The sequence below is a fragment of the Thalia democratica genome, chromosome 5 (genome assembly GCF_965202585.1).
Source record: "Thalia democratica chromosome 5, ktThaDemo2.hap1.1, whole genome shotgun sequence".
In the NCBI taxonomy this organism is placed as follows: Eukaryota; Metazoa; Chordata; class Thaliacea; order Salpida; family Salpidae; genus Thalia; species Thalia democratica.
This window is the reverse complement of record NC_139169.1, coordinates 22,689,037-22,712,734: the sequence shown is the minus strand read 5'-3', so window position 1 is coordinate 22,712,734 and position 23,698 is coordinate 22,689,037. Positions and strand designations below refer to the sequence as shown.

Sequence of the window (23,698 nt, the reverse complement as noted above, 5' to 3'; positions counted from 1 at the left end):
AAACAATTACCATGATCTCCTTTCCTTTAATTTTTAACCTCAGACCAGATAAACTTCACTTTAGTTTATGTTGTTTTAAATGACTTGATAATAAATTTGTTTGATTTTAGTTTGTTTTTTCATAACATTTATACTTTATATATTACTTTTTCTTCTAAACTATCTAAAAATATCATGATTTAGTTTTTTAAGTTTGACTTTTCTTCTTTTTTCTCTTATAAATTGTCTTACAAAAATCATAAACCACCTCAAAGCTTGATTAAATATTCACGTAAGCTCAAATAACTAATGTATTAAAAACACTAATGTGTTCCCAAGTGTGACCCATTAACAAAATTGTTAGTCTTTTATGTGGTTTTTAGTTATAAAATAGTAATGCAGAAGTAGCAAGTTTAAGCTTTTTGTAATTAAAACCTATTAATATACTCTCTTTTTGCTTTTAATCAACTGCGCTATTTTGTGTTTGTTCAGCCCCTGTCCTATGGCATGAAAAACATCAATTTGATTTTATAAACAAATTTATAGAAAACTATTCTGTTTTATAAAATTTGACAATTTGTTTGTCTGCTGTTAGGCATATATCACAGTTGAATTAGAAAAAAAAACATTTTCAGTAGTTGTTGGTATATTTATTTTTATTTGGAGTTTTATTTTTCTTGCTAATGTATATTGTTAAAATAGTATGTACATTTGTTAAACAGTTGTACAACAGTTCAAGTTCTGATAGTTTTGTTTATGTTTTATTCAAATCCTTTTCACCATCATAATCTTAATATATAGAATTTAATTAACTTTTTTTTAAGTATCTGACTTACTGCTAAAATAGAAAACTAATTTTTAAGATAATAAAAGTAGGGATATTTACAGTAATTGTAATAAATTTTCTCATGTAAAAGTTTTTTTTTAAGTGTTAAGTAGACTCACTCTTAAAATACAAAATAAAAAATGAATTTTTTAACTTAATGTGTTTAAACTAGTTTCAAGCTAACTATTATTTCTTATTTTATGAGTAATAAAAGTAATTTATGAGTAGAAGAACAAGTTTAACAGTGATATAGATTACATTTCAGATAACTTGTTCAATTTTCTTTAATTATATATTTTTTATACTATTTTACATAGAATATTTATTGTGATGCATAAAAACTTAAATTAAAAAAAGGTACTTGATTTTCACTTTCAGACTAATTTAAAAGTCAAGAAAATTGTAAAAACTTCCTTTTTATTTAAACGTAGGCAGGTAATATATTTTTCTGTATAAAACTTAATTTTACTCTAATATATATATATTTTTTAAATTGTTTTGTTATTCCAGTATATTCCTTATTTATTTTTATTTTTACTTTGTCATATAAGTTCTAAGTTTGCTTAACTAGTTAAGTTTGAATTTTTATTTGTTATATATATATTTTTCAGATAAATATAACCAGAAACAAATTTAAAAATGTTCCAACAAATAAGATCTTTTGCAAGGATTGCTGCATGCACAAGTAAAAACACTGCATTGGTCAGACCAACTATATCAAATTTCACTTTAAATTCCCCCAAACTTTTAAACTGCAAAAACTTTCTGCCCAAAGCAGCCAGCTATTCCACAAAAACCTTCGACTACGAAACGGTCAGCTTCGAGACTCTGGACTCCTTGTGTGAGTTCTTTGACGATCTGGCAGAGACTTATGACGTCAGCGACTACTATGACGTCATGTTTGACAACGGGGTGCTGACGGTGAAGGTGTCAAGGGAGGTGGGAACTTACGTGTTGAATAAGCAGAGCCCCAACAAGCAGATTTGGCTGTCCAGTCCCGTCAGCGGGCCAAAGAGGTACGATTTTGTGGATGGGGGCTGGAAGCATTTGAGGGACGGAAGTTATTTGCATGAGCTGATTAAAAGGGAGTTTTCAGAGATTTTCAATGGCAATGTCTCAATGGAAAATGTCTCACACTGCAAGCCCAGTTCTTAGAAACTTAAAAAATTTCATAAGACAACGTATTGCTTTTATCAAAATAAACAAAATGTTTTAATTTTACATTAAGATATTGTTTTTGAAAATTGTTGACAAATGTTGCATCTTCAATCAGTTATGTTCAAGAAGTGTAAAAAAAAAAATAGTAATACTTTTTTTTTCATATGTATATATATATATATATATATATAAGTATTTGATTAGTAAATTGTTATTCTAGAAAATTTTTTATTGTTTACTCAGATAAATTGTTAGTTTTTTAGATTATTAGAAGTTAAACTGTTTTCTTAGTGTAAAAAATAACGTATAAAACTATTGAAAATTTATTAAGCTTTTTTTTAAATTATGCATGTAAGCGTTGATTTATCTTTTTAATGTACTCAAATAATGCATTGACTTTGTTTAAACGCTACTTTAAATTTGGTTTATATAATGTTTTTATCTATTATATTTAGTCTTATGATAATTAAAATTAGAATAATGCAGTCCCTGAAAATTCAAATTGTTATAAGACATTATATTAGACTGTATCTCAAAAAATTACCTAGAATTAAAAGAATTAAGTGTTTAAAACTAGGTCTAAATGATAAAATTTAAAATAGTAAAAAAAAAAAAAAATTTTTTGATTGATTACATTTTGTTAGGACTTAGTTTTCTTTTAGATTTGAAACTACTTTAAACATTGTATTTTTATTTGACCTATCTAAATATGCTTGATTTTAATCATTTAAAGTTATAATAATATAATATAGTTATTGTTTTCTGTCTGAACATAAAAAAGAGTTACTGTTTTTAATGAAATAGTTTTTATTAAAACTTTTAAAGTATAAAACTTTTAATTTATGTTGCCTTATAGAATTATTTCTTTAGCTAGGACTTAATATTGTTTAAAATCTTTTAATAAATTTTATGCAGATGGTTAAATAGATTTTTTACAGTGTGTGGTTGAGTTTTTGTTAATAAGTATAACTAAAGTAAAAACAAATTATTCTTACTCTCTTAATATGAAATAGTTGTGTGATTTTAAAATGTAGTTTTTAAATGTTACTATAATCTGCAAACTTAAAATCACAACTTAGAGCTTTAGTGATTTACACAATAACTTTAATAATAAGGTTGTTTTTAAGCCTACTGCACAAAACAACAACACTTTTTACATCTTTATGATAATTCTTTTTTTTTCAAGAAACTTAGATATATTCTAAGAAAAATAATATCTACAATTATAAGTTTTATTAAAAATATACAACAAATTCACAACTATATTAAAAAAAACATGTTTTACACACAGAATTTGTATTTAACTTAATCTACAAATGTTCCCGCTTCCGAACAGCGCTCAACGCGCCTCCGGTGGCCAAGGAGGTCGCAACAAGGTGGCATTGGGACAGGGGAAGTCCCTCATGCACTGGATACAGCTGATGAACAGCGGAAAAGACTTGAGGGGCGTGGGACCCGGGTTGCTACGGGTTACCACGGAGGAGCTGGCCAAGCATAACAAGGTGTCAGACTGCTGGATGGCTATCAGAGGTTTGGTCATAATTTTATGAAACTTGTTTATAACTTATTTAATTGTTATAAACAAGTGAATATTTTTTTTAAGACTGTATATAATAATTATAGAATATGCTCTTGAAAATTAATTTTTAAGCTTTTCAGTCATTTTATTAAAAAAAGTTTACAAACTGCCTATTTTTAAAGGTGATGGAATCTATTTTTTTAGAGTACTATTGTGTTTTGTTTAAGTATAAAATTTTCTATACATTTTTATAATGTTGAAGACAAATTATTCATGGTACTCAGTTTGAGTTGGTATACAAGCATGTTTTGGTAAAAAATTTATATTAATTTGTCCTTAAAAATAAATTATTAGATAAGTCTGTAATAAGTAAAACTTTGAAGTTGTTATCATTCAGTACAGGATAATTTTTAACTAGATGATATTTGAAAGCTTAATAGTAATTTAATCAACTAGATTTAATCTTGCAACTTATGATTTTAAATTAGTTTAAAATGATTTGTTTTTAAATTTAATTACGTTTATAATAGTTCTAGATATTTTGAAATGTTTTTATAAAACTGATGTTAATTTTAAGTTAAATTTTGACTAAATTATTTTAATTTCTATTTGAAAATTAAAGTTGTTTAGTTTTTGTAAATTTTAGAGCATTAATGTTTAGTGTTTACGTTTGTATCAATAATCTACTTCACTGTACAGCTAATTGTGTGCATACTTTGTATAAAGTTTTAAAATAAACTGTTCATGATTTTTTTATTTAAGTCTGATGATTTATATTATCTATAGTTAGTGTCTAAGATTTCAACTACGTTTTTTAGGAAAGACTACAATGAAACTATTAACCATATGTTTAAAAAAGTATTGTTGTTATAGAAAAATTAAGTATAATGTTTTTTAACGCATGTATTAGTTTTATTTTATACAGACAATTTTTATAAGTTTTGTTTCTTTATAAAAAGTAACTTTACTATATATGCTTTTAAAATGTATACAAATACCCTCAGTTTTGTATAATACAATCAGTATTTTACTAATTGTACAAAAATATATACTTTGTAAGTATTAGTTTCAAAAATTCCAAATATATTTATAGCTTTATCTTTAAACTAGCATGGCCCAAACCTAGTTTTGATTTTTAAAGCAATAATGTTGTACATGAAGTTGTACTTGGAAAGTTTAATTTTAAACACTTTAAAAAATCACTTAAATCAAAAACATACAAAATTAAATAATCTAATTTAATTTAATGTTTATCAATTATTTATACTATACACGAAAGATTGTCATAACAGTCTGGCTAGATTGAAAATGCAGATAAACTCAGGCTAGTTTAACTTTTTATTTGCAGAACTTGTGGTAGTTGAATTCATTAAAGCTACCAAAATAGTTAGATTTAAAAAAAACTCTTTAACAAAACTTGTTTGCAATTAGTACTCTTTGCAACAGGGCTGGCAACATAGGTTTTCACAAGCAAGTATATCTAGCTTGGAACTTGTTTTTGTTTTTTACGTATTAAGAAAAACAATAAATTGAGAGTTTTAGTAAATATGATATAAAATATCAAGGCCAATAGGAGTTTTAACATTTTATAATTATGAATATTAGGGTGCCTAAAACACGTGAAATCCTGGAAAAACCTGAAAAAACAGGAATTCTAAACAATTTTTACATGTTAAGTAGTAAAATTTCGATTTGACACAAATAAAACTGTTATCTAGATAATTTTTTTGTCTTCATCGTAATTTTTGTTTATAAGACACGTTTAAAGTATCTTTTCAATGTTGTTATACTGTCTAACACATTTTTTTTACCGTCCACTTAGTTTTTAACAAATAAAAGTTTAAAAAGTGTACTTTCTAAAACCTGAAAAAAATCTCAAGAAACCAGAGGCAACCCTGTTTACACAAATATATTAAGTATCAGCTATAACTTACTATTTATCAGATAAAAATATGTATGTTTTGTAATTAAGTTTTTACCAAGTTTAGAACACCAACTTAGAAACCATAACACAGTGGGCTGCATAGGGGGTTAATAGGCAATTGAGAACAGAAAAATAAATTTTTGAACTGAAAATAAAACAAAGTGTGTTATACATAGTTAGATATAACTGGATTTCTTGTTATTAATTTTTTTGCTTCCAAGTATTTCAGAAGATAATTAAGTTGAAAGGCAACAAGTTTTTGCTATTTTACTAATTAAAAATTAGTAAAATTTCTCCATAAATAATTCCTAGATATAATGTGAAAAATTACACATAAATGTCTTAAGTACTTTTTTATAACTACTAATCTTTTAACTATTTTTTTAAAGTATAGTATATTTACTGAACATATTTTTAAAATCACTCCATAAAAAAAAAGATGGCTTCCATTCATTACAAACCCTAGAATTTCTAGTGTAAGTTAGTTTTTGCCAATTTGGATAACTTTTAAATCGCATCTCCCCCTCCTTTACTATTTAATACCCGTTAATTTAGTAAAGTTGTCAGAAAAGGGGCAATCTTGAAAGAATTTGGTACAGTGGTTGTCAAAAATTAACTTACAAGTTTTAGAGTTTTAGAACTTACATTATTTAAATTGTTATTAAACAAAAAAAGCATAAGTATTATTTAAAATAACCTTTAGAATGTATTGGTTTGATTTGTAATTTCTGAAATTGTTTTGTAGCTTATCTATTATATCTGCTCTAACATGAAAAAAAGAAGAATTGAGATTTAATTTTTGAATTACTTGACCCTCAATTTTACCTAAAATTACAACTCTGAAAAAAATAAAAAATGTTATAGATTAATTTTTATAAGTTTTAAAATAACTTATGTTACTTTTGAACTGGAACTATGCCATATCAGATTAAAATCTAAATTGGATTCATATATATATGATTATTTCAGGTAGCTTTGTTTATTTATTGCAAACTATAATTTTAGGTAAAATTAAGAGTTATTTTGGATAAATAATTAAAAGAAAATAAACAAAATTTGGCCTCATTTAAACTTATATAATTTTTTTTAATATGTATTGCAAAAAAAAAAGCTTATAAAAATAAGAATCCCAGTTCTATTTAATAATGTATATCTTTTAGTTAATTCTTTTAGACACAAAAAAAGTCAGTTATCACTTGCCAGTCAACTGTGCAACTTTTTTTTTTTGAACATTGAAAAAACATTACAAGTTTATACAATTTTTATACTATATGGCAGAAACGCTAAGATTTTAATAAAATAAAGTTTACAATGTAACTACATAATTATCAGGGTGTAAAACAAATCGGGTTTGAAATGTAGTTGTTGTTTCAGATTGGGTTTGTAACATAGTTATTTTTCATGCTTGGTTTACAAAGTGTTTTTTACAGGATGGGTTTATTATATAATTATTTTTCAGGTTCGGTTTACAACATTATTTTTCAGGTTGGGTTTACAACGTGACTGCTTACATGGAATATCATCCAGGTGGCGCCAGTGAGCTGATGAGAGGAGCTGGGATGGACGCCACTCACTTGTTTGATCAAGTTAGATTGTTTGTTGTAAAAATGCTTGTAAATTATAAGTCAATTTTTTTAATGATAAATTTTTAAAGTAAATATGAAATGATTGGAGTTTTTTTTGCGTTTTTTAGACTAAATTTTACCTAAACATATAAAGTCTACTTATTTTGTTAAACGGAAATCTTTTGGCGAGGTCTAAATAATTTTATAAAGGTGTTAATTAACAAATAGATATAAATAAATTAATAATTAGTTATTTTTTACAGTATTAAATTAAATGACGCTTAATAAAATAAAATTTGGTTCAGTTTAATAAGGCTTAAATGTAAACATTGTTTCTAAAAAGTTTATAAAAAAAATAATCATCGGCTCTAGTTTAATAAAGTCAGTTAAATTTTTTTATAACATTAAATATTATTTAACAAACATTACTATGTTTTTACAAAATTTAGTGAAAATTATATTTAATTGAAAATACATATGGGGTCATGCATTTCTATGAAAAATATCACTGCTTAGTTTCAATAATAAGGTGTACTTTTTATAAATCACCAGACACTTATATTTAATATAAATGTTTACTTTTATAAATCAAATGCAAACTATCCTTTAAGTTTAAATCACCAGACAAAGTAACAATGATTCAATGTATTCTATTGAATTTTTAATATAATATACTTTGATAAACATTGATTTAAATTATAAATAAAACAAGGTTGCCTTTTAGGTTCACTCAGACTAATTTAAATGTTTTAATATTAATGAAAAATACTGGTGACTGAGTCACGTTTAACGTTTTTTTTTTTGATAATTCGGACTAAACTTTATGTTTTATCTGAATCTCAGACCTTTTTTTAATTTTTTTCTTCTATTTAGTATAAAAACCTGTTGTTTTTATTATGTTTTTTTAAGTATTCATCTTGACCAACTCTATTATTTTATGTATTTTGGTTTTATTACTTTTTTTATTAGTACTTTCACATACTCAAGCTGACTGACAATTTTTTTGATGTAACTAAGGTTTTGTTCATACAGGCTGAATTTTTTGCCTTCAAGAATGGTAACCTTGCTGTAAATATAGTATTTTTTAGTTGAAAGTTCTGAGAACAAATTAAGTTACAAACACTTTTTCTTATACTTGCATTTTTCCTTAATGTGGACGCTAGTGAAATTTTTATAGCAATTAAAACCGATGATAAAATCTATACTACTTATCATATTTTTCTAAGTCTGGTTTGTTTAAGAGTTAAATTTAAAAGGTCAAGTTAATTCAAACAGTTTCTAAAACTAGTATAGTAAAATATTTATAACTGTGTGTTTATTTAAAAGAAATTTTTTAGCTATAAAATCTCTGAAAATGTACAAGCACTAAAAGCTTAAATTTTGTCATTTTTTTGCATGTAAACATTTGTTTAAGAATCGTACAAAAGTATCAAGCAAAGCTTTCACGTTCCACTTATTCATGCTCTCGAACTTTTTTCCAAATTTTTAAACTAGCTGTAAAACTTAATTTTCATGATAAAATGCAGTATATTATTTTGTTCGTAATTTTTTTCCTGTCGCTGTAAAGTTTTGTTTGTATAGTTTTGGTAATTTTGTCTACCTAAAAAAACACTTATTTAGTTTCTATTAACTTAATTTCACCTGGTATAAAAGTATTAAAATAAATAAAATTATTAGTTATGTATATATTTTTATGTATAAATCTCATTGTATTGTTATTTTAATTATGCAAAACTTGCAATAACAATATTTTCAATCGATATATTTTTATCAAAATTAGTTTTATTTATCTCTAACATCTTAGTTGTTAAAAAAATACTAAATTACTCTTAAAATAAGCTAGAAATAAATGACAATTTTTAAGTTCTTGTGTAAAAGTTTTAGTTTTATATAAAAATATTTTCTCTATAATACAGGGTTGCCACTTTACATGGAATCCTGGAAAAACCTGAAATTTGACTATTTAGGCAAAAAAAAACCTGAAATTTTAAAGAGTTTTAACATAATCAGTAGTAAAATTTCGGTTTGACTCAAAAAAATTATTATATAGATAAAAAATTTTTGTCATCACCAAAAATGTTTTTATTAAAAAATACATTTTAAGTAGCTTTACAGTATCTTTTCAATCTTTCTATACTATTGAACACAGTTTCTTACCTTAAATTTAACTTTACACTAAAAATAGACCCAAAAGTGTGTACTTTTAAAAACCTGGAAGAAATTTTGAAAAAAACTAGTGGCAACCCTGATAATAATAAGTGTCCAAAATAATAAGTTAATATTTTATTATCTGGATTTAGTTGGAAAAACTTCAACCATTTCAAACTGTCAAGTATAGTAAAACAGTAAGTTGCTCAGAGCAATTTTTGTTTATGTAAGAAAATTAAAACCTATTCATTCATGAAAATATAAAAAGTTATGATGTTGTACATTGCAGGGTTACCAAAAATCTGGAATCCTCAAAAACCTTGAATTTTACAATTTGGGCAAAATATGAAAAGAAAAAACCTGGAGTTTAAGAAAAGTTAAAAAATACTTGAAACTTCAAACAAAAAAATTACTATAACTGGAAAAAGTTATTACAGATTTATTACAAATCAAGTAACAAAGTTTCGGTTCTCAACAAAAATTTTCTATCACAATGTGAAAAAACTTTATCACTCAATTCGTTTATTAGTTAATGTTGATTAAAAATATTTCTAATTTTTTTTTACTAAAAAGAAAGATTATTAATGGTGTATGAAACGCCATAATATATGATAAATTTACTCTGTTTGCATATCTTTATCTAAATTAGTCTTTTATGAAGTTTGACAAAAATGTTTATAACTTAAAATTTTACTCAGTATTAGTCCAACAGACAAGCGGTGAAAGCTTCTACTGAAATCATTGTTTTCATGAAAAATGAATAAAAAATGCTCGTAATAGTTGTCATGATATGTAAAAATTATTTCGATTCAAACTTTTAACTTCTAAATTAAAAACGAGTATATTAGATTTTATGGGTGCACGACTATTCAAATTCCGAAAATTCAAAATTTAGTAATTTAAGTTTTATTAATTATCTCTTTTAATGAATATTGAAAAATCAAAATATTTTACCATCATTATTTATTAGTTAAACCTACATGAGCATTTTTTTAAGCTTAAAAGCTTGAGGTATGGCTAAAACAAGTTTTAGAACTTGTTAAATGAAATTAGTGTTTAGTATTTTTATTTTTTTTAACCATCGTAATCTTAATAATTAGACATACATGAGCATTTATAATTTTTATAAAATGTATTATACTTTTTTATATGTGGCTCTTTAGTTTTTTTTTATAAAATTGAGTTGTCTAAACTTGAATTATTTGAATTTGAACTGTCACGTAACCAAATAAGTTTAACTTTTTTTAAATTTTGTATTAAATTTTTTGAAAAGTTGTTTAAATTTAGTTGAGATTGACACAAAGTTTTTAGCTACGTTCAGTGTAGCCAAAACTTTAAAAATTTAAGTCCGTACTACAAGACTGCTTTTGCTGCCCTTCATAAAATTGAGTTCTCAGGCAATTAGTACGGTAGAAATACTTTTCAATGAACGATTGCATTTATTTTGACTGTTGCCTACAGTTAACGAACACAAGTAATGTTAGCGTAAGACTATGTTAAATTAGAAAACAAAAGTTGAACGGGTTCAAGTCTAGTTATAATAGCGACCACTGTGGGTTACAACTGATCTTAAAAATCATGTAAAAATAACTGCCAAAGATAAATTTTAACTGTTCTAGTGAACCAGAACTTAAAATTTCCGTAGACCAAAAAATGTATAATGTTTGCACATTAACTTATTTGTAATTCTTTATATATAAGAAAGAAGCCAATTAATATGTTTTGAGATGGTTAACTTCAGAGAATGTAGCTTTTTTTACAAATAAGTGATTACTATAAATTAGGGGTGGGCAACGTACGGCCCGCGGGCCGGATCCGGCCCGCAGAGTGAAAATGACCGGCCCCCAAACCTTTTTTAATTTTAAATGGAATCCGGCCCGCGGACAACATTTATCCGGCCCGCAAGTGGATGATCCGGCCCGCTAAGCATTTTCAAAATTTATATAAAGTCCGGCTAGCCAATTTAATTATTACAAAACTTGTACAAAACCTTTTTTTAACTATTTCATTAAACAAAACTGTAAGACTTTGACCCTGAAAACGTTTGTTAAAATGGCTTATTATTTTGTGGTAATAAAACACTATTTTGTTATAGTATCTTGTTCTGTTTCAAGTCAATTGAAGTAATCCTTTCTCAAATTATCCAAAAGCAATACCATTTGCACTTTTTCTGCCGTTGTTTTTTCATTAAGGACTTTTTGATTAATTATATGGTTAAGTTTAGTGATGACCAATTGCTGACAATAGTTTCACTTGATAATAAGTTTGGTCGTCGTTTTGCAGACTTTTATCAATTAAGTGAAGAATTCGACATTATTTCATCACCGTCGACGTTTGACACCGAAAATGTACTTTGTAATATTGTTAGAACTGTTGAACTTCAATGTGGCAGTATACAATAAGAAAAATTCAAAACTGTAATATTGACAGATTTTATGATTTACTTAATAAGTAAAAGTTTGTTAATTTAAAAAAGATGACAATGAAGTTATTTCTTCTGTTTGAGTCTACATATTTTTGAAAACAAACTTTCTAAACCATGTATATAAACAAAAGTAAGCTGCATTCAAATCTTACTTATACCAATTTGCAGTCATTACTGAGAATATCTACTTCAAATAAACTTCAAGATTTTAAACAACTTGTTATAAACTTTTATGACCCAAAAATGTCTCATTGATTATTTTTAGTGTAATTATTCTTGCTAAATACTTTAAACTTAACATTTAAAGTATAATGTAACAGTTTTATGTTTTAGTTTTTCGTTTAGTAATATTTTCACTAGTGAAATCGATCTTAATCTAAAAGTCTACTAAACTAAAATTTTTGTTACGCTTAAAATTTATATTAATTTCTTTTTTGTTTCAATATTTCGTTATTTTATGTTAGTACTCTTATTAAAGTTCTTTAGGTGCACTGTTTGATTAATATTTTTAAAGTACAGAATTTAGTTAAATTTCGTAAGTTAATTATAACTATTTGATAATTTGAAATAAAAGTGTTAAAATTTCAAGCCAAAGTAATTTGTTATTTAGGCTTAACTGTTTTTTAAATAAGTTAATAAGAAAATTTGAAATCAAACATATAATTTTTGTTGCTTTTATAAGATTTTTAGATAGACTTTATGTATTATTTATCGAGCCAAAGTTTGTCAACTTCTAAAGATGACCATGAAACTAGTTGTGTTGTTCGATACTTCATACATTTAAAAACAAACATTTCCGACCATAAACATTAACAAGGATAAGCTATCTTCAAACCTAATCGGTATTTCAGTGCACTTGCAGGTTTTCCAAAAGCTTTCATGCAACTAGAATTAAACAACTCTAATACATGATCAACCTTAAGTGTTTCATTGAGATCTTTTATTTTTTTTTTGCTTTTTATGGTAAAACTGTTTATTATATCAGAATTATTTTTCGTTTTGTTTCTTTTATACATGCAAAAAAATGTAATGAATCTTCTTTAGCTTAATTAAATTAAATAACAGTAGTTTAATATTGTATTGTTTGTAAATTTTTGAAAAAATATTATCACTATAAATTCCAGATAAGGATTTCCAAATTTCATTAATTTCGAATAGTTAGCAATTTTTTTATGTTTTAGCTTGAAATGTTAGGCTCGAGTAACTTTTAGTAACCAAATTATAACTTTTTTAGGACTAACTAGTATCAATTCGGTCCAGAGTTATAATATATATAGAAATATGAATACTTAACTAAATTTATCATAAAATTTCATACTTGAGAACCTTGGTAGTTAATGTATTGATTCAAAATTCTGAAATACCCGATCAATAAGCATCTAACCGGATCCAAATCTTTTTGAAATTAGCTTCCATTCGGATCCAGATCTTTGTCTAAAATTAGTATTTAGCCGGATCCTGATAATATGTTTAAAATGTGATCCGGATCTAAAAAAGGATCCAGCAGAATCCAAAAGATCACTAACTTAAAATGATCCGGCCCGCTGAGGACTATATTTTTCTGGATCCGGCCCGTCAACTATTTACGTTGCCCACCCCTACTATAAATGATATGACCCGTCGTTTTACTGTTAAATCGCATCAATTATGAATAATTTTTACCACTAGTTTTTAGTATCTCAATAGTTAAATTTTCTAGACTATTAAAACATAAGTTCTTGGTTGTTTTCTTTAAAAAAATTAAAAAAGTTTTTAACTAATACCGTTGAAAATTTTTAGATGAAAAAACATCTTATATTCGTCACAACCTTAAATAAAAATATAGTTTAACATATATAAAATTTTAAGTTTATTTTTTTCTGTTTTTTCCACAGGTTCACAGATGGGTCAATGTGGAGTCCATGCTTAAAGCTTGCGTCATCGGAAAACTGGTCGGATCGGCTGGTCCTCAACCACCCCAAAAATCCAACCTCCTTCAAACCCCACGACAACAAGCCACAACGCTCAACGTCACAAACAAACCCAAAAAAATTTCCCAAAACGTGAAAAAATTGAGCGTGCCCAATGTAGGTATGCTCGCACCTCCAAAACCTTTAACAAAGAAAAATGTTTCCTCTCTGAGCGTTCCTATCAAAAGCAACCCTAAAATAAACGTTCCCACTAAAAATATATCGGAAACAAACGTTCCTCCTAAAATTAATTTAGACAAAAACGTTCCCGCCATAAAAATGGACGGCTTGAAAGTCGACGGCCAAGCTGTGAAGGAGAAAGTCAGCTGGAGCCAGACGTCGAAAACGGTCACAATAAAATACCTGGCCGACTTCAAAGCTGAAAATTTGACGTGCGACGTTTTAAATGCAGGTAAAAAGGTTTTGCTGAAAGTATTCTCAAAATTGAAGTTTTCCCGCGGTTTCGATATTAGTTTGGGCGGGAAAGTGAAAGACAAGATACTGATGGTGGCGGTGAAAGATAAGAGGGTGAGCGTGGAACTGATGAAATCTCTCGAAGGCGATTGGCCGGTGCTGGGAGAAATCAACGAAATAAACCAATCACAGGCGAGCATTTACAGGAGGTGCGAGGTCGTGGGGAAGTTCCCAGTGACGCATGACACCGACCTGTACAAACTCAGGTTGCTTGGCAACTCACTGATGATGACGTCGCCGGGTGCTCACGTGCGACTTCAGGCGGAAGTTCTGGGCGTACAAGTGCAGCGGCCCTACACCGTCGCCCTGCCGTCGCTTAGCAACCCCAGCGACGAGTACAAGACGTCGCACGCCTACGACATCATACACGTGATGATAAAGCACTACGACGACGGAGTTATGACGTCACAATTAAAAAAGATGCGGGTCGGTGATTTGCTGGAAGTGAACTTCGAAGGAGAAGGTTGCTTCGACTTGGAAAAATTGAAAAAGGTAAATATATTTGTTGTTTAACGTCATAATCAAGTGATGTCTAAATCGTTTTTTATATATTAAGTATATACTTACTTATTCTACGTAAAATTTGATTAAAATCAGTGCATAGATTCGTTTTATTAGGGAGCAAACACTAACAACCAAGTTAGATTTAATTGCATAAAACACATGACCTCTCTGTCATACTATGCTTATTTACCTAACGCAATAGGTTTATGTTTTATTTTTAACAGACACAGTTACTATAAAAAAGCTGTGAACTGTTAGTGACATGTGTGTAAAACGCCGACAAAGATAGGTAAAAATTATTATATGTATATACAAAACAGTCGAACGAGGTGGTGATGATTTGCGCGGGAACGGGATTCGCTCCGATGATCAGAGTCACGCATCACTTGCTTCATCACGTCACCGAAACTAAAACCAAAATTTTGTTTTTCAACAAGCAGCAGAAAGACATCATTTGGAGGGAAGAACTCCGTGAGTTGGAGGAAAAGCACGAAAATTTTGAGGTGGAAAATGTTTTGTCGCGGGTGCACGAAAGTGAGGAGTGGGAGGGGCTGAGGGGCCGCGTTTCCATGGAAATTCTCAGGAACTTTTTAGGTGATTCCCCGTTTGTGCTGGTTTGCGGGCCGGATTTGTTCACGGAAAAAGTTGTTGGATTGCTGAAAAAGTTTAAATTAGACGGTGTCCACGCGTTCACGTGATATTATGCTTGTTTTTTCTTTTTTCTAAATATTTGAATCATTTATCTATTTTCTTACTTATAATTTGAAGAAATCATACTTTAAATGGTTACGGAAGGTTATACCCTTCTAAAATAGGTATATTTACTTTAAATAAGTAGTTCAGTATAACAGAAAGTTTTTTTCTGTATAATTAAAGAGTTTTGTTTCCAGTATTTTTGATTTAGCACAATTTAAAATTTGCTTGATATTTATACAATTCTTTTAAATCTCTGAGTTACTTTATACGTGTCTAACTTTTTATAGTTGCTAATAATTTGTGTTAATTGTTTTAGATTTAACTATTTTCTGGTGATTAACTTTATACTATTTTTCAGTTCAACAAACCAAGTTGTAATTGTCAACTGCTTATAAAAATGTATATTATTAGTTTTTAATTGATTAGTTTAAACTATTGAAATTTGATAATTTGTTATTATTGAAAGGAGGCAACATCTTTTTATTGTTTATCATTATATTATTCTCTTTTTCAATAGAAACTGTAGAAATTAAACTAGAAACATGAATTTTTATTAATTTGCACTTATATTAAACTTAGCTTTGAATAACTGTATGGATTGATTAAAGTGTAATTCGAATAAGAGTGTTACACAATTCTGTCTATTCTTGTTATATTTTTTTTCAGTTTCTAAAATATTTATTAAAGTTTTTAAAGATATTTCAGTAGTCTAACTTTTCGTCGAATTCATTAATTTTATATGGAAAGTAAATGGTTTTTCTTGAATTAATTAAATTAACTATTGAATTAATTAACTTTATGCTTAATAGTTTTACACACTATACAACTTCCATAAACTTTTGAAAATACCACTGTCATTATTTGAAACAAATGTTTTTTGTATCAATTAAGACTTTAATTTATAGATGTTTTTCATACCTAGTCGCTGTTTTCTAATTCATTGCAGTTTTTGTTTAAACAAAATAGTTTTTTAAATTGCTGAAAAAAGAATCTGTTGAGTTTATGTGTATCTGAAATTAATTCTAAATACAAGTTGCAAGTTTACAATAATAATTAACTCATTCAAAAGTAACAATACCATCCATGATGTATCTAGATTATAAATTTACGTTTATTAAGTTTTAAAGTACACGCATTTTCGTTAATCATAAATATTATCAATACTAAAATTGTTATGGTATTGAAAATAATTATACTCAAGTATTTGTTCGTACTTAAGACTTACTTTTTTTCTTTATTTAATTGACTTATAATAAATTTTTGTGATACTAAACTATTTTTTTACTCTCAAAAAGTAAAGTTTTAGCTTATAACATAAAAATTTATAATGTTAATCTATTTAAACTACAGTTAAACGTCTTATCATATTCAAGGATTAAGAAATAGAAAATGTAAATGATAATTTATAAATATTGTATTTAAATTTGTAAATTATCTTTCAAACGTTTCTAAATTCCATATCAGCTTTTTAATTATCGCTAAATACACTATACACGAAGACAAAACAATAGTGAACTTAGTTTTTATAATTTTTTTATTTCAATAAATTATTTGTTTATTAGCTAAAAATGTAATATGGATATAAAATATTGGAATAAACGCATTAGTACCGAGGAATTAACTTTAAAAGCTTTTATTATTCGAAATTACTTAAATTAACATATTGAGTTTAAAATAAATATTTATTTTCTCAAAATTTACAATTACACAGGATTTTTAATTACTTAGTCAAGAGAAAACTTTAGTAATCAGGTAACTGCATAACAAAAAGTAATTCTCCTTAGAATATTAACTGTCCTTGTCATTACAAATTAACCTTATTTTTAAGATGAGACTTTTTAAAGTATATTTTATTTTTGATAGTTTTAAATGGTAAAAGCGGTCTATTTGTACATCTAAGGTACTTGACGATGATACAATGTAAATAATACGTTGTATTGTAACTGCTTTATTTATTTGTTAACTTTATTTGTTATTTATTAACTTTATCTGTTGTATGTTAAGAATATATCAGGAACACACTTTTTAGGTTATATAAACTGTTAGTTACTATTTCGAGGTTGCAGTCTAAAATATTTACTGTTTTGTAGAAACTTTGATCATGTTAATTATTTTAAGACCAATTATATAGCTGTTGCTAAAAAAATTTAATCTTCAATATTTTTTATTTCTTCTAACCAAAGTTAATTTTTTAGTTAGATTAGTAAACTCTTTAGTAATGTGTGTTAAGGTTGAATGTTAACTTCAATAAATAGTTTAAATAACTTTTTGTCAATTATTTTAAATTACAACATGTACGAAAAAATATACTAATAGAAATAAACCTTATAATGTATTTAACAGAGAAATTGTTTTAAGTTTTATATTTAGATTCGTAATAAAATAAAAACGTTTATACAAATTTGTAGCTTAACTAACCAAATAAAGTGTAATATCAACTCAAACCAAAACATATAGCTTTTTAATTATGCGAAATGCACAAAACACAGAATCAAACTATATCACAGTGGTCATGAAGATATCATTATGGGTGGACATTTTTTTTAGTGGTTCTTAATTAAAACACCTAAAATAAAAAAATAGTTTAAACAAATTCATTATAGTTCTACACATACGTTTTATGAAAATAAATTATAATAAGTCAGGTTAACTTTACAAACTTAAAAGGAAGTATAAGCTTTCTGTTTAAAACTTGTTTTTTTTTTAATGACAATCTGTAAAAATAATCAAAAAGTTAGAGTACAGGCATGCATAGTTTAAAGTAATAGTTTACTTTTTTTTTCTAAATGATATGTAAAATTTAAACAAAAGTAATTTCAAAAAATGTTTGATTATACTAAATTAAACTTTATAAATAAAGTAATCATGGTATAAATGAAAACAAGAACAGTTTTGTAAACATAGAAAAGGCATGTTATGTTAAAAATAATTATACTGTTATTTTAAATAATTTAACTAAAAGAAGAATAATTTGTCTTTAATTTAAAAAGTTTTTAAATTGTTATTTTTTTCAGTTTTTTATATATTTTTATCGTTTTGTACAATTTTTTATATTTATAACTTTGTTATAATTTTAGTAAACTTCTCAAAATATCTCAGACAGTGATTTTGGAATAAATGAAGCAGTAGTGTATACCATACAAGCTTGCAGTAGACTAGTAGTTGACCACAGTTCAGTTGTTGTCAATAACAACTTTTTGGGTTTTAGTTCGCATAGTAACAACTTTGAAGTTTTTGACAATATTTCAAGAAGATTTGCTGAATTCAAACCTCCAACTGTGAACAGGATATGCTTTAGCGATATTATTTCAATAAGATGTAAACTTTTCTGCTTCAGTAGTGATGGCAAGCCACGGCACGGAGAAAAATGAATTATTTGAAAATACAAAGTAAAAGATTTTTCAAGTGTTAAAACACCATGTTTTTAATGAGAAGTAATACTTAACTAAACTTTCATCAGTAAAGATTTTTCTATAAAGAACTTTTCGGCATATAAAAAACTTCTCTTAAAATACAATAAATTCTAAAGTACTTTATAGTCACTTTACTGTAGTTTTTTGTGAATTTTGTATGTTTGGATGGAAAACCAATTTTTTCATCGAATATTTGTACTGAACAATATTCAGTTTTTTCGTCTTACTGATTTTAGTATAACTTTTGCATCTCTGTTTACCAAAGTGCAATTTTTTAAACTGAACCAGCTTAAGATTAAAGTTTATTGTTTTTGTTGAAGTTATAAGTTTGATCTAAAAAAACAACACCATAACATACAGAATATATTTAAATAAAACACCAGCTTTTATAGGCTGACTACAAAAACTACTCTCAACAAAGATAAATTACTATACCGAATTTTAAACACAAAAACTTTAACTCTACTGCATTTCAAAAAGTTAGTAACATTAAAAAAAAATTTCGAAAGTTTTAGTAAGTTGTTATTATAAGTACGACAGTTAGCTTGCGATAAAAACATTTTAAGATGTTAAAATAATTTCATTAACTGATTTTAAATTAATTTATTCTCTACCATTTTAACGAAAAGTTTTTAATATTTCAGTGAAACATAAGTCATTGTACAATGCTTTTAAGAAAATTAGCTAAAGAATAGTTTGATACTATTTGTAGTCAATTTGTTAAAATTAAATAGGATTTTCTCTTATAATATGATCTTTACAGGTAAGTTTTGAATGACTAACGAATCAATGTTTTAAAATCAAAAATAAAGTATGTATACGTGAAAAAAACGAAAAACATTCTGTGAATTTTTTTTAAATTGTACATAGGCCTTTTATTTTAAATTTTTAGATATGTATGTAAACTAACCAAATTGTTTAACTTAATAAGTATCAGTATTAATTAACTTTAAAACTGTTCAAGCATTTATAATTTGCATTACTTTGAAGCCATTTAAATTTAGACTAATTTCATTTTTAAAACAACTTTCACTATCGCTTATACGTTTTTGGAAATAAACTTAAAGCTTATTTAACGCCCAACAAAGTTTTTTGTAAGAAATTCAAAATTAAAGTTAAATCTCTTTGTAAATTGGGACAACTGTCTACTTCAAGCGTGTTTAAAATGTAGCTCTAATATGGGACATACTTGAATTATTTCAACTTAAGTATATAAAAAACATTAAACTATTAGGTAGGAACTTTTTTAAACTGTTTTACTAAAATTAAATATCTTCTATTTGTTTTTATGTGATTACAAAAGAAACTATCAATTACAAAATATTCGTTCAATGTATGGGTTGGCAACATACGGGCCCACAAAAGGTAGAACTGCAGCCCGTGAGCATCTAAATCTGGCCTACTATACAGATTTTGAAAACTACATTTAAAGCTTGGAGGTTTAAAGTAAAATGTGATAAAAGTGTCTAAGGTACAATTAACAAAAGATCAAATACTTACACTAGATGTTGTAAAAATTACTTAGAAGTAGTTTTTGTTTGTATGACTTGATTATTTGAGTAATTTTTGTGAATTAAATGAACTATAATGCTTGGCCCGCCGAGGACTAAATTCTTCCACACCTGGCCCGCTTATTGAAAAAAATTCTCACCTCCAGATTAAAGTTGTAAGTAAATAATAGTTTTAAAATAAAAACAAGAATCGCAGGACTAATACTTTATTGTAATAACAACTTAACTACAATTGGAAGCTAATAAACTATTTAACATTATACAAATTTCATACATATTTATATATTTATACAAGAACAAAAAAACTGGTCTAAATCAGGGTTTCCTAAAACTAGCGATATCACCCAATTTGGGCGGTTTTGAAATTAACTAGTATTAAGGAAAAAAATAAACAGATAGTTAACTAGGTTTTCATCTAAAAAGGAGGCGGGTATGTAAATAAGTTTAGAAAGCCTAAACTATAAAATTATTATAACTGTTGTGCTTTTGTTTCATATGGGTCACCAGTCTGGTCCTCTGAGTGAACTCCCTGCCGCATTCCCCACACTTGAACTGCTTGTAGCAACCCTTGCTCCTGTAAAAGTGATTGTTAGCTTTTAAGTGGTCCAGGAACACGCAGATTCTCGACGTGCGCCGGTTGCACTTCAAGCAGTTGAACCACGACGGGTGGTTTCCCTTGTGCCTCCTGGTCACGTGATACAGGATGCCCTTCAGACCGACCAGCCCCGCCATGTGGCACATCTTGCAAACATAAACTGTGAAAACAAATGTGTTTTAATATTGTTTACCAATTTATCTCTGCATGATGGTAATTGGTTAAAATGAAATATTTTTACTTTAAAGTACAACTAATTTGTTTTCAAGTTTTTTAAGGTACAACCACAATAAATAAAAAAAGCTGTGTTTTACCAAAAATAAACAGTTTCTTACGATTTTCTCTATCCATTTCGGACAAATTTTCGAACATAATCTCCCTCAGTTCCTTGACGGATTCAATATTTTGGGGAACTTTGACGGTAACTATCGTTTCATTGTTTTCAACCCTCGAACTTATGTGCGTCGGCAAATACGTACAGTCAACGTCAGAACTGTAACCGAGCTCAACGAGGTCGAAACTTGCAGCAGCTGGTTGTAAACTTGCGCAGATCGATGCATCATAATTTCCAAGAGCTTCACCTGTTGAACCTTCACAGTGGTAGTTGCTGAGGTGCTTCAAAGCTTCTTTTGCGCTGCCCACTCCGACCCCGCACTTCACACACTTGTACCACTCCGGGTGGTTTCCCTTGTGCATCCTTTTTGAGTGCAACGCAACCCCTTTCATTGAGGGAAACTCCCCTAGATTGCAAACGTTGCACGAATATCCTGCGAAAATGTTTATGTTTAGTAAATGAAATGGTTTCACATGGCTTTTAGTTGTTTTGAATAAATAGTTATTAAAGTTTAGTTTTACAAATGCAAAGTACTACTGTTTGTGCTTTTATAATATTGAAGTGATACTGTTAAATCCTAATCTAGAAAATTAAAGGTTGATGAAACTACTTAGTTTTAAAAAAAGGGTTTAAAACTGCAGTTACTGTAATATCGAATGATCTGTAAGAAGCAACTTACCTTTTCCATTTTCTTTTTTGTACATGTGACTGTAAATAAACTCGTAAAACTCTTCCATGACCTCAATATCATTTGGAAACTTCACTGTAATTATCGTTTTATTGTTTTCATTCCTCGAGATCATGTTTGTCGGTAATGTTTCGAAATCGCGAACAGAACCGTAAAAAAGCTCAATGATATTTTCAGCGAGTGGATTGAAGTTTAAACTGATCCATGAGAATGTATCTGTGACCGTTGCACCCCCATGTATTTTATCTTTAGATATAACATAATCACCTTCAGTCGCATCGTTTCTTGCAGTTTCAATCGACAACAGAGACACTTTAGGAGACTCATGTGAGTTAATGGCTAAAAGCTCGTCAGGTAGTTGTAGTAAAGAAAAGTGTGACCTTGTACCTATTTTCAAATTATCTTTTGTACTTTCGCTGCTTGAACCATTAAAGCCCCTGTTATTAAAACGTACTTGCTCGGTGGTAAAATTTTTATCATGATTACTTAAATAATCTGATGTTCTAGCTGCGGTGTTCGGAGGAACGTCCTGATAAGAAATAGAAGGTAGTTTAACGTCTTGATAAGAAATAGAAGGAGCTGGAACGTCCTGATAAGAAATAGAAGGAGTTGGAACGTCTTGATAAGAAATAGAAGGAGTTGGAACGTCTTGATAAGAAATAGAAGGAGTTGGAACGTCTTGATAAGAAATAGAAGGAGTTGGAACGTCTTGATAAGAAATAGAAGGAGTTGGAACGTCTTGATAAGAAATAGAAGGAGTTGGAACGTCTTGATAAGAAATAGAAGGAGTTGGAACGTCTTGATGAGAAATAGAAGGAGTTGGAACGTCTTGATGAGAAATAGAAGGAGTTGGAACGTCTTGATGAGAAATAGAAGGAGTTGGAACGTCCTGATAAGAAATAGAAGGAAGTTCAGAGTTATCTTTCTCTGAAATAAAAAAGTTTAAGGTTAGTATTAAAAAAAAAATTGAAGGCTTTAAAAAAAGTAGTAAAATTTGTATAACTATAATAAACTTAATTTAAAGTTTATGAACAGAACACTCAGACTCAAAGTAAACTGTAAAAAAAATACTTGACAACTTTATTTTAAATTTATTTTTTTCAGTTTGAAAACGATTTTATAACCAAACCATTGTTGTTTGTGAAAATGCAACTTTTTTTCACGATGAAGTGTTCTCTCAGCCTCGTTCCAACATACTCCTTATCACAATTGAAGCAGTGCATTTTGCGTGGAACTAGACTTCCGTGCTTCGATTTGATGTGTTTAATGTACGAACGGTAGTTTTTCAAAGAAGAAAATTTGCACACTACACACTCGTAAGAGCCTACACCTATACAGAAAAAAAATTGTTACAACAAAAAAAAAACTATCGGAAAATTCTAACGTTTTTTCGGAAAGTTGTTTTCTTCTCTAAAAGATTGAAGTACAAAGTAATTTTACTTTGAAACGATTAATTAATCTATATTATAAACTTTTCTGTTTATAGCATAGTGTTAAAAAAACGAACACTGCTTTAATTTTAAAACTTATAACATTAAAGCTTTAAAATGGCCGAATATATTAACATATTTCTAGATAAAAATCTCACCGTCTTCTCTGTATTTTTTCACAAGCAAGTGGTTGTAAACTTTGTCGTACAAAGTGTCATTAGAAATGTCTTCCGACGTGACCAGTATTCTCACTCTCAACTCAAAACCAAAGTTTTTGTTCTCATTAAAGTAGTATTGTGCATCTTTCGGCAGAAGGTCTATGACATCATTAATACTGTCAGTGAAAATCAAATCGACCGCACGACCATCTATTGTTTCATTTTGTTGATTGAAATAGACTAGCTGGTTAGAATAATTAACTGTATCCAAATTGTTTTCACTTTTTTGATTGGAATGATTAACTGTATCTGAATTGTTCTTATAATTTATTGTTGGTTTGTTTACAATAGCTTTAACACTTTTAAAATGATTAGAATCCATTGGATTGTGAAGAATGTTTG

General features: G+C 27.7%; 2 protein-coding genes across 2 annotated transcripts; both read left to right on the top strand.

Moving 5' to 3' along the window:
• Positions 1 to 1,421: 1,421 nt before the first annotated feature.
• Positions 1,422 to 2,255, top strand: LOC145836097 (frataxin, mitochondrial-like). The gene has a single exon (XM_082943899.1). It carries the CDS (start codon positions 1,445 to 1,447, stop codon positions 1,958 to 1,960), a length of 516 nt encoding a protein of 171 aa, XP_082800025.1. The 5' UTR covers positions 1,422 to 1,444; the 3' UTR covers positions 1,961 to 2,255.
• A 1,007-nt stretch (positions 2,256 to 3,262) lies between these two features.
• LOC145835586 (cytochrome b5 reductase 4-like) lies at positions 3,263 to 15,433 on the top strand. The gene is made up of 4 exons (XM_082943251.1): positions 3,263 to 3,493; positions 6,892 to 6,992; positions 13,419 to 14,459; positions 14,792 to 15,433. The coding sequence occupies exons 1-4, from the start codon at positions 3,280 to 3,282 to the stop codon at positions 15,167 to 15,169; spliced, it is 1,734 nt and encodes a 577-aa protein (XP_082799377.1). The 5' UTR covers positions 3,263 to 3,279; the 3' UTR covers positions 15,170 to 15,433.
• The last annotated feature ends 8,265 nt before the right edge of the window (positions 15,434 to 23,698 follow it).

Bases quoted from the DNA above. Each gene is read 5' to 3' on its own strand.
- LOC145836097 (XM_082943899.1), top strand. From the start codon at position 1,445: ATGTTCCAACAAATAAGATCTTTTGCAAGGATTGCTGCATGCACAAGT.
- LOC145835586 (XM_082943251.1), top strand. From the start codon at position 3,280: ATGTTCCCGCTTCCGAACAGCGCTCAACGCGCCTCCGGTGGCCAAGGA. The intron at 3,494-6,891 runs GTTTGGTCATAA...ATTATTTTTCAG, and splicing joins CTGCTGGATGGCTATCAGAG to GTTGGGTTTACAACGTGACT. The intron at 14,460-14,791 runs GTAAATATATTT...TATACAAAACAG, and splicing joins ACTTGGAAAAATTGAAAAAG to TCGAACGAGGTGGTGATGAT.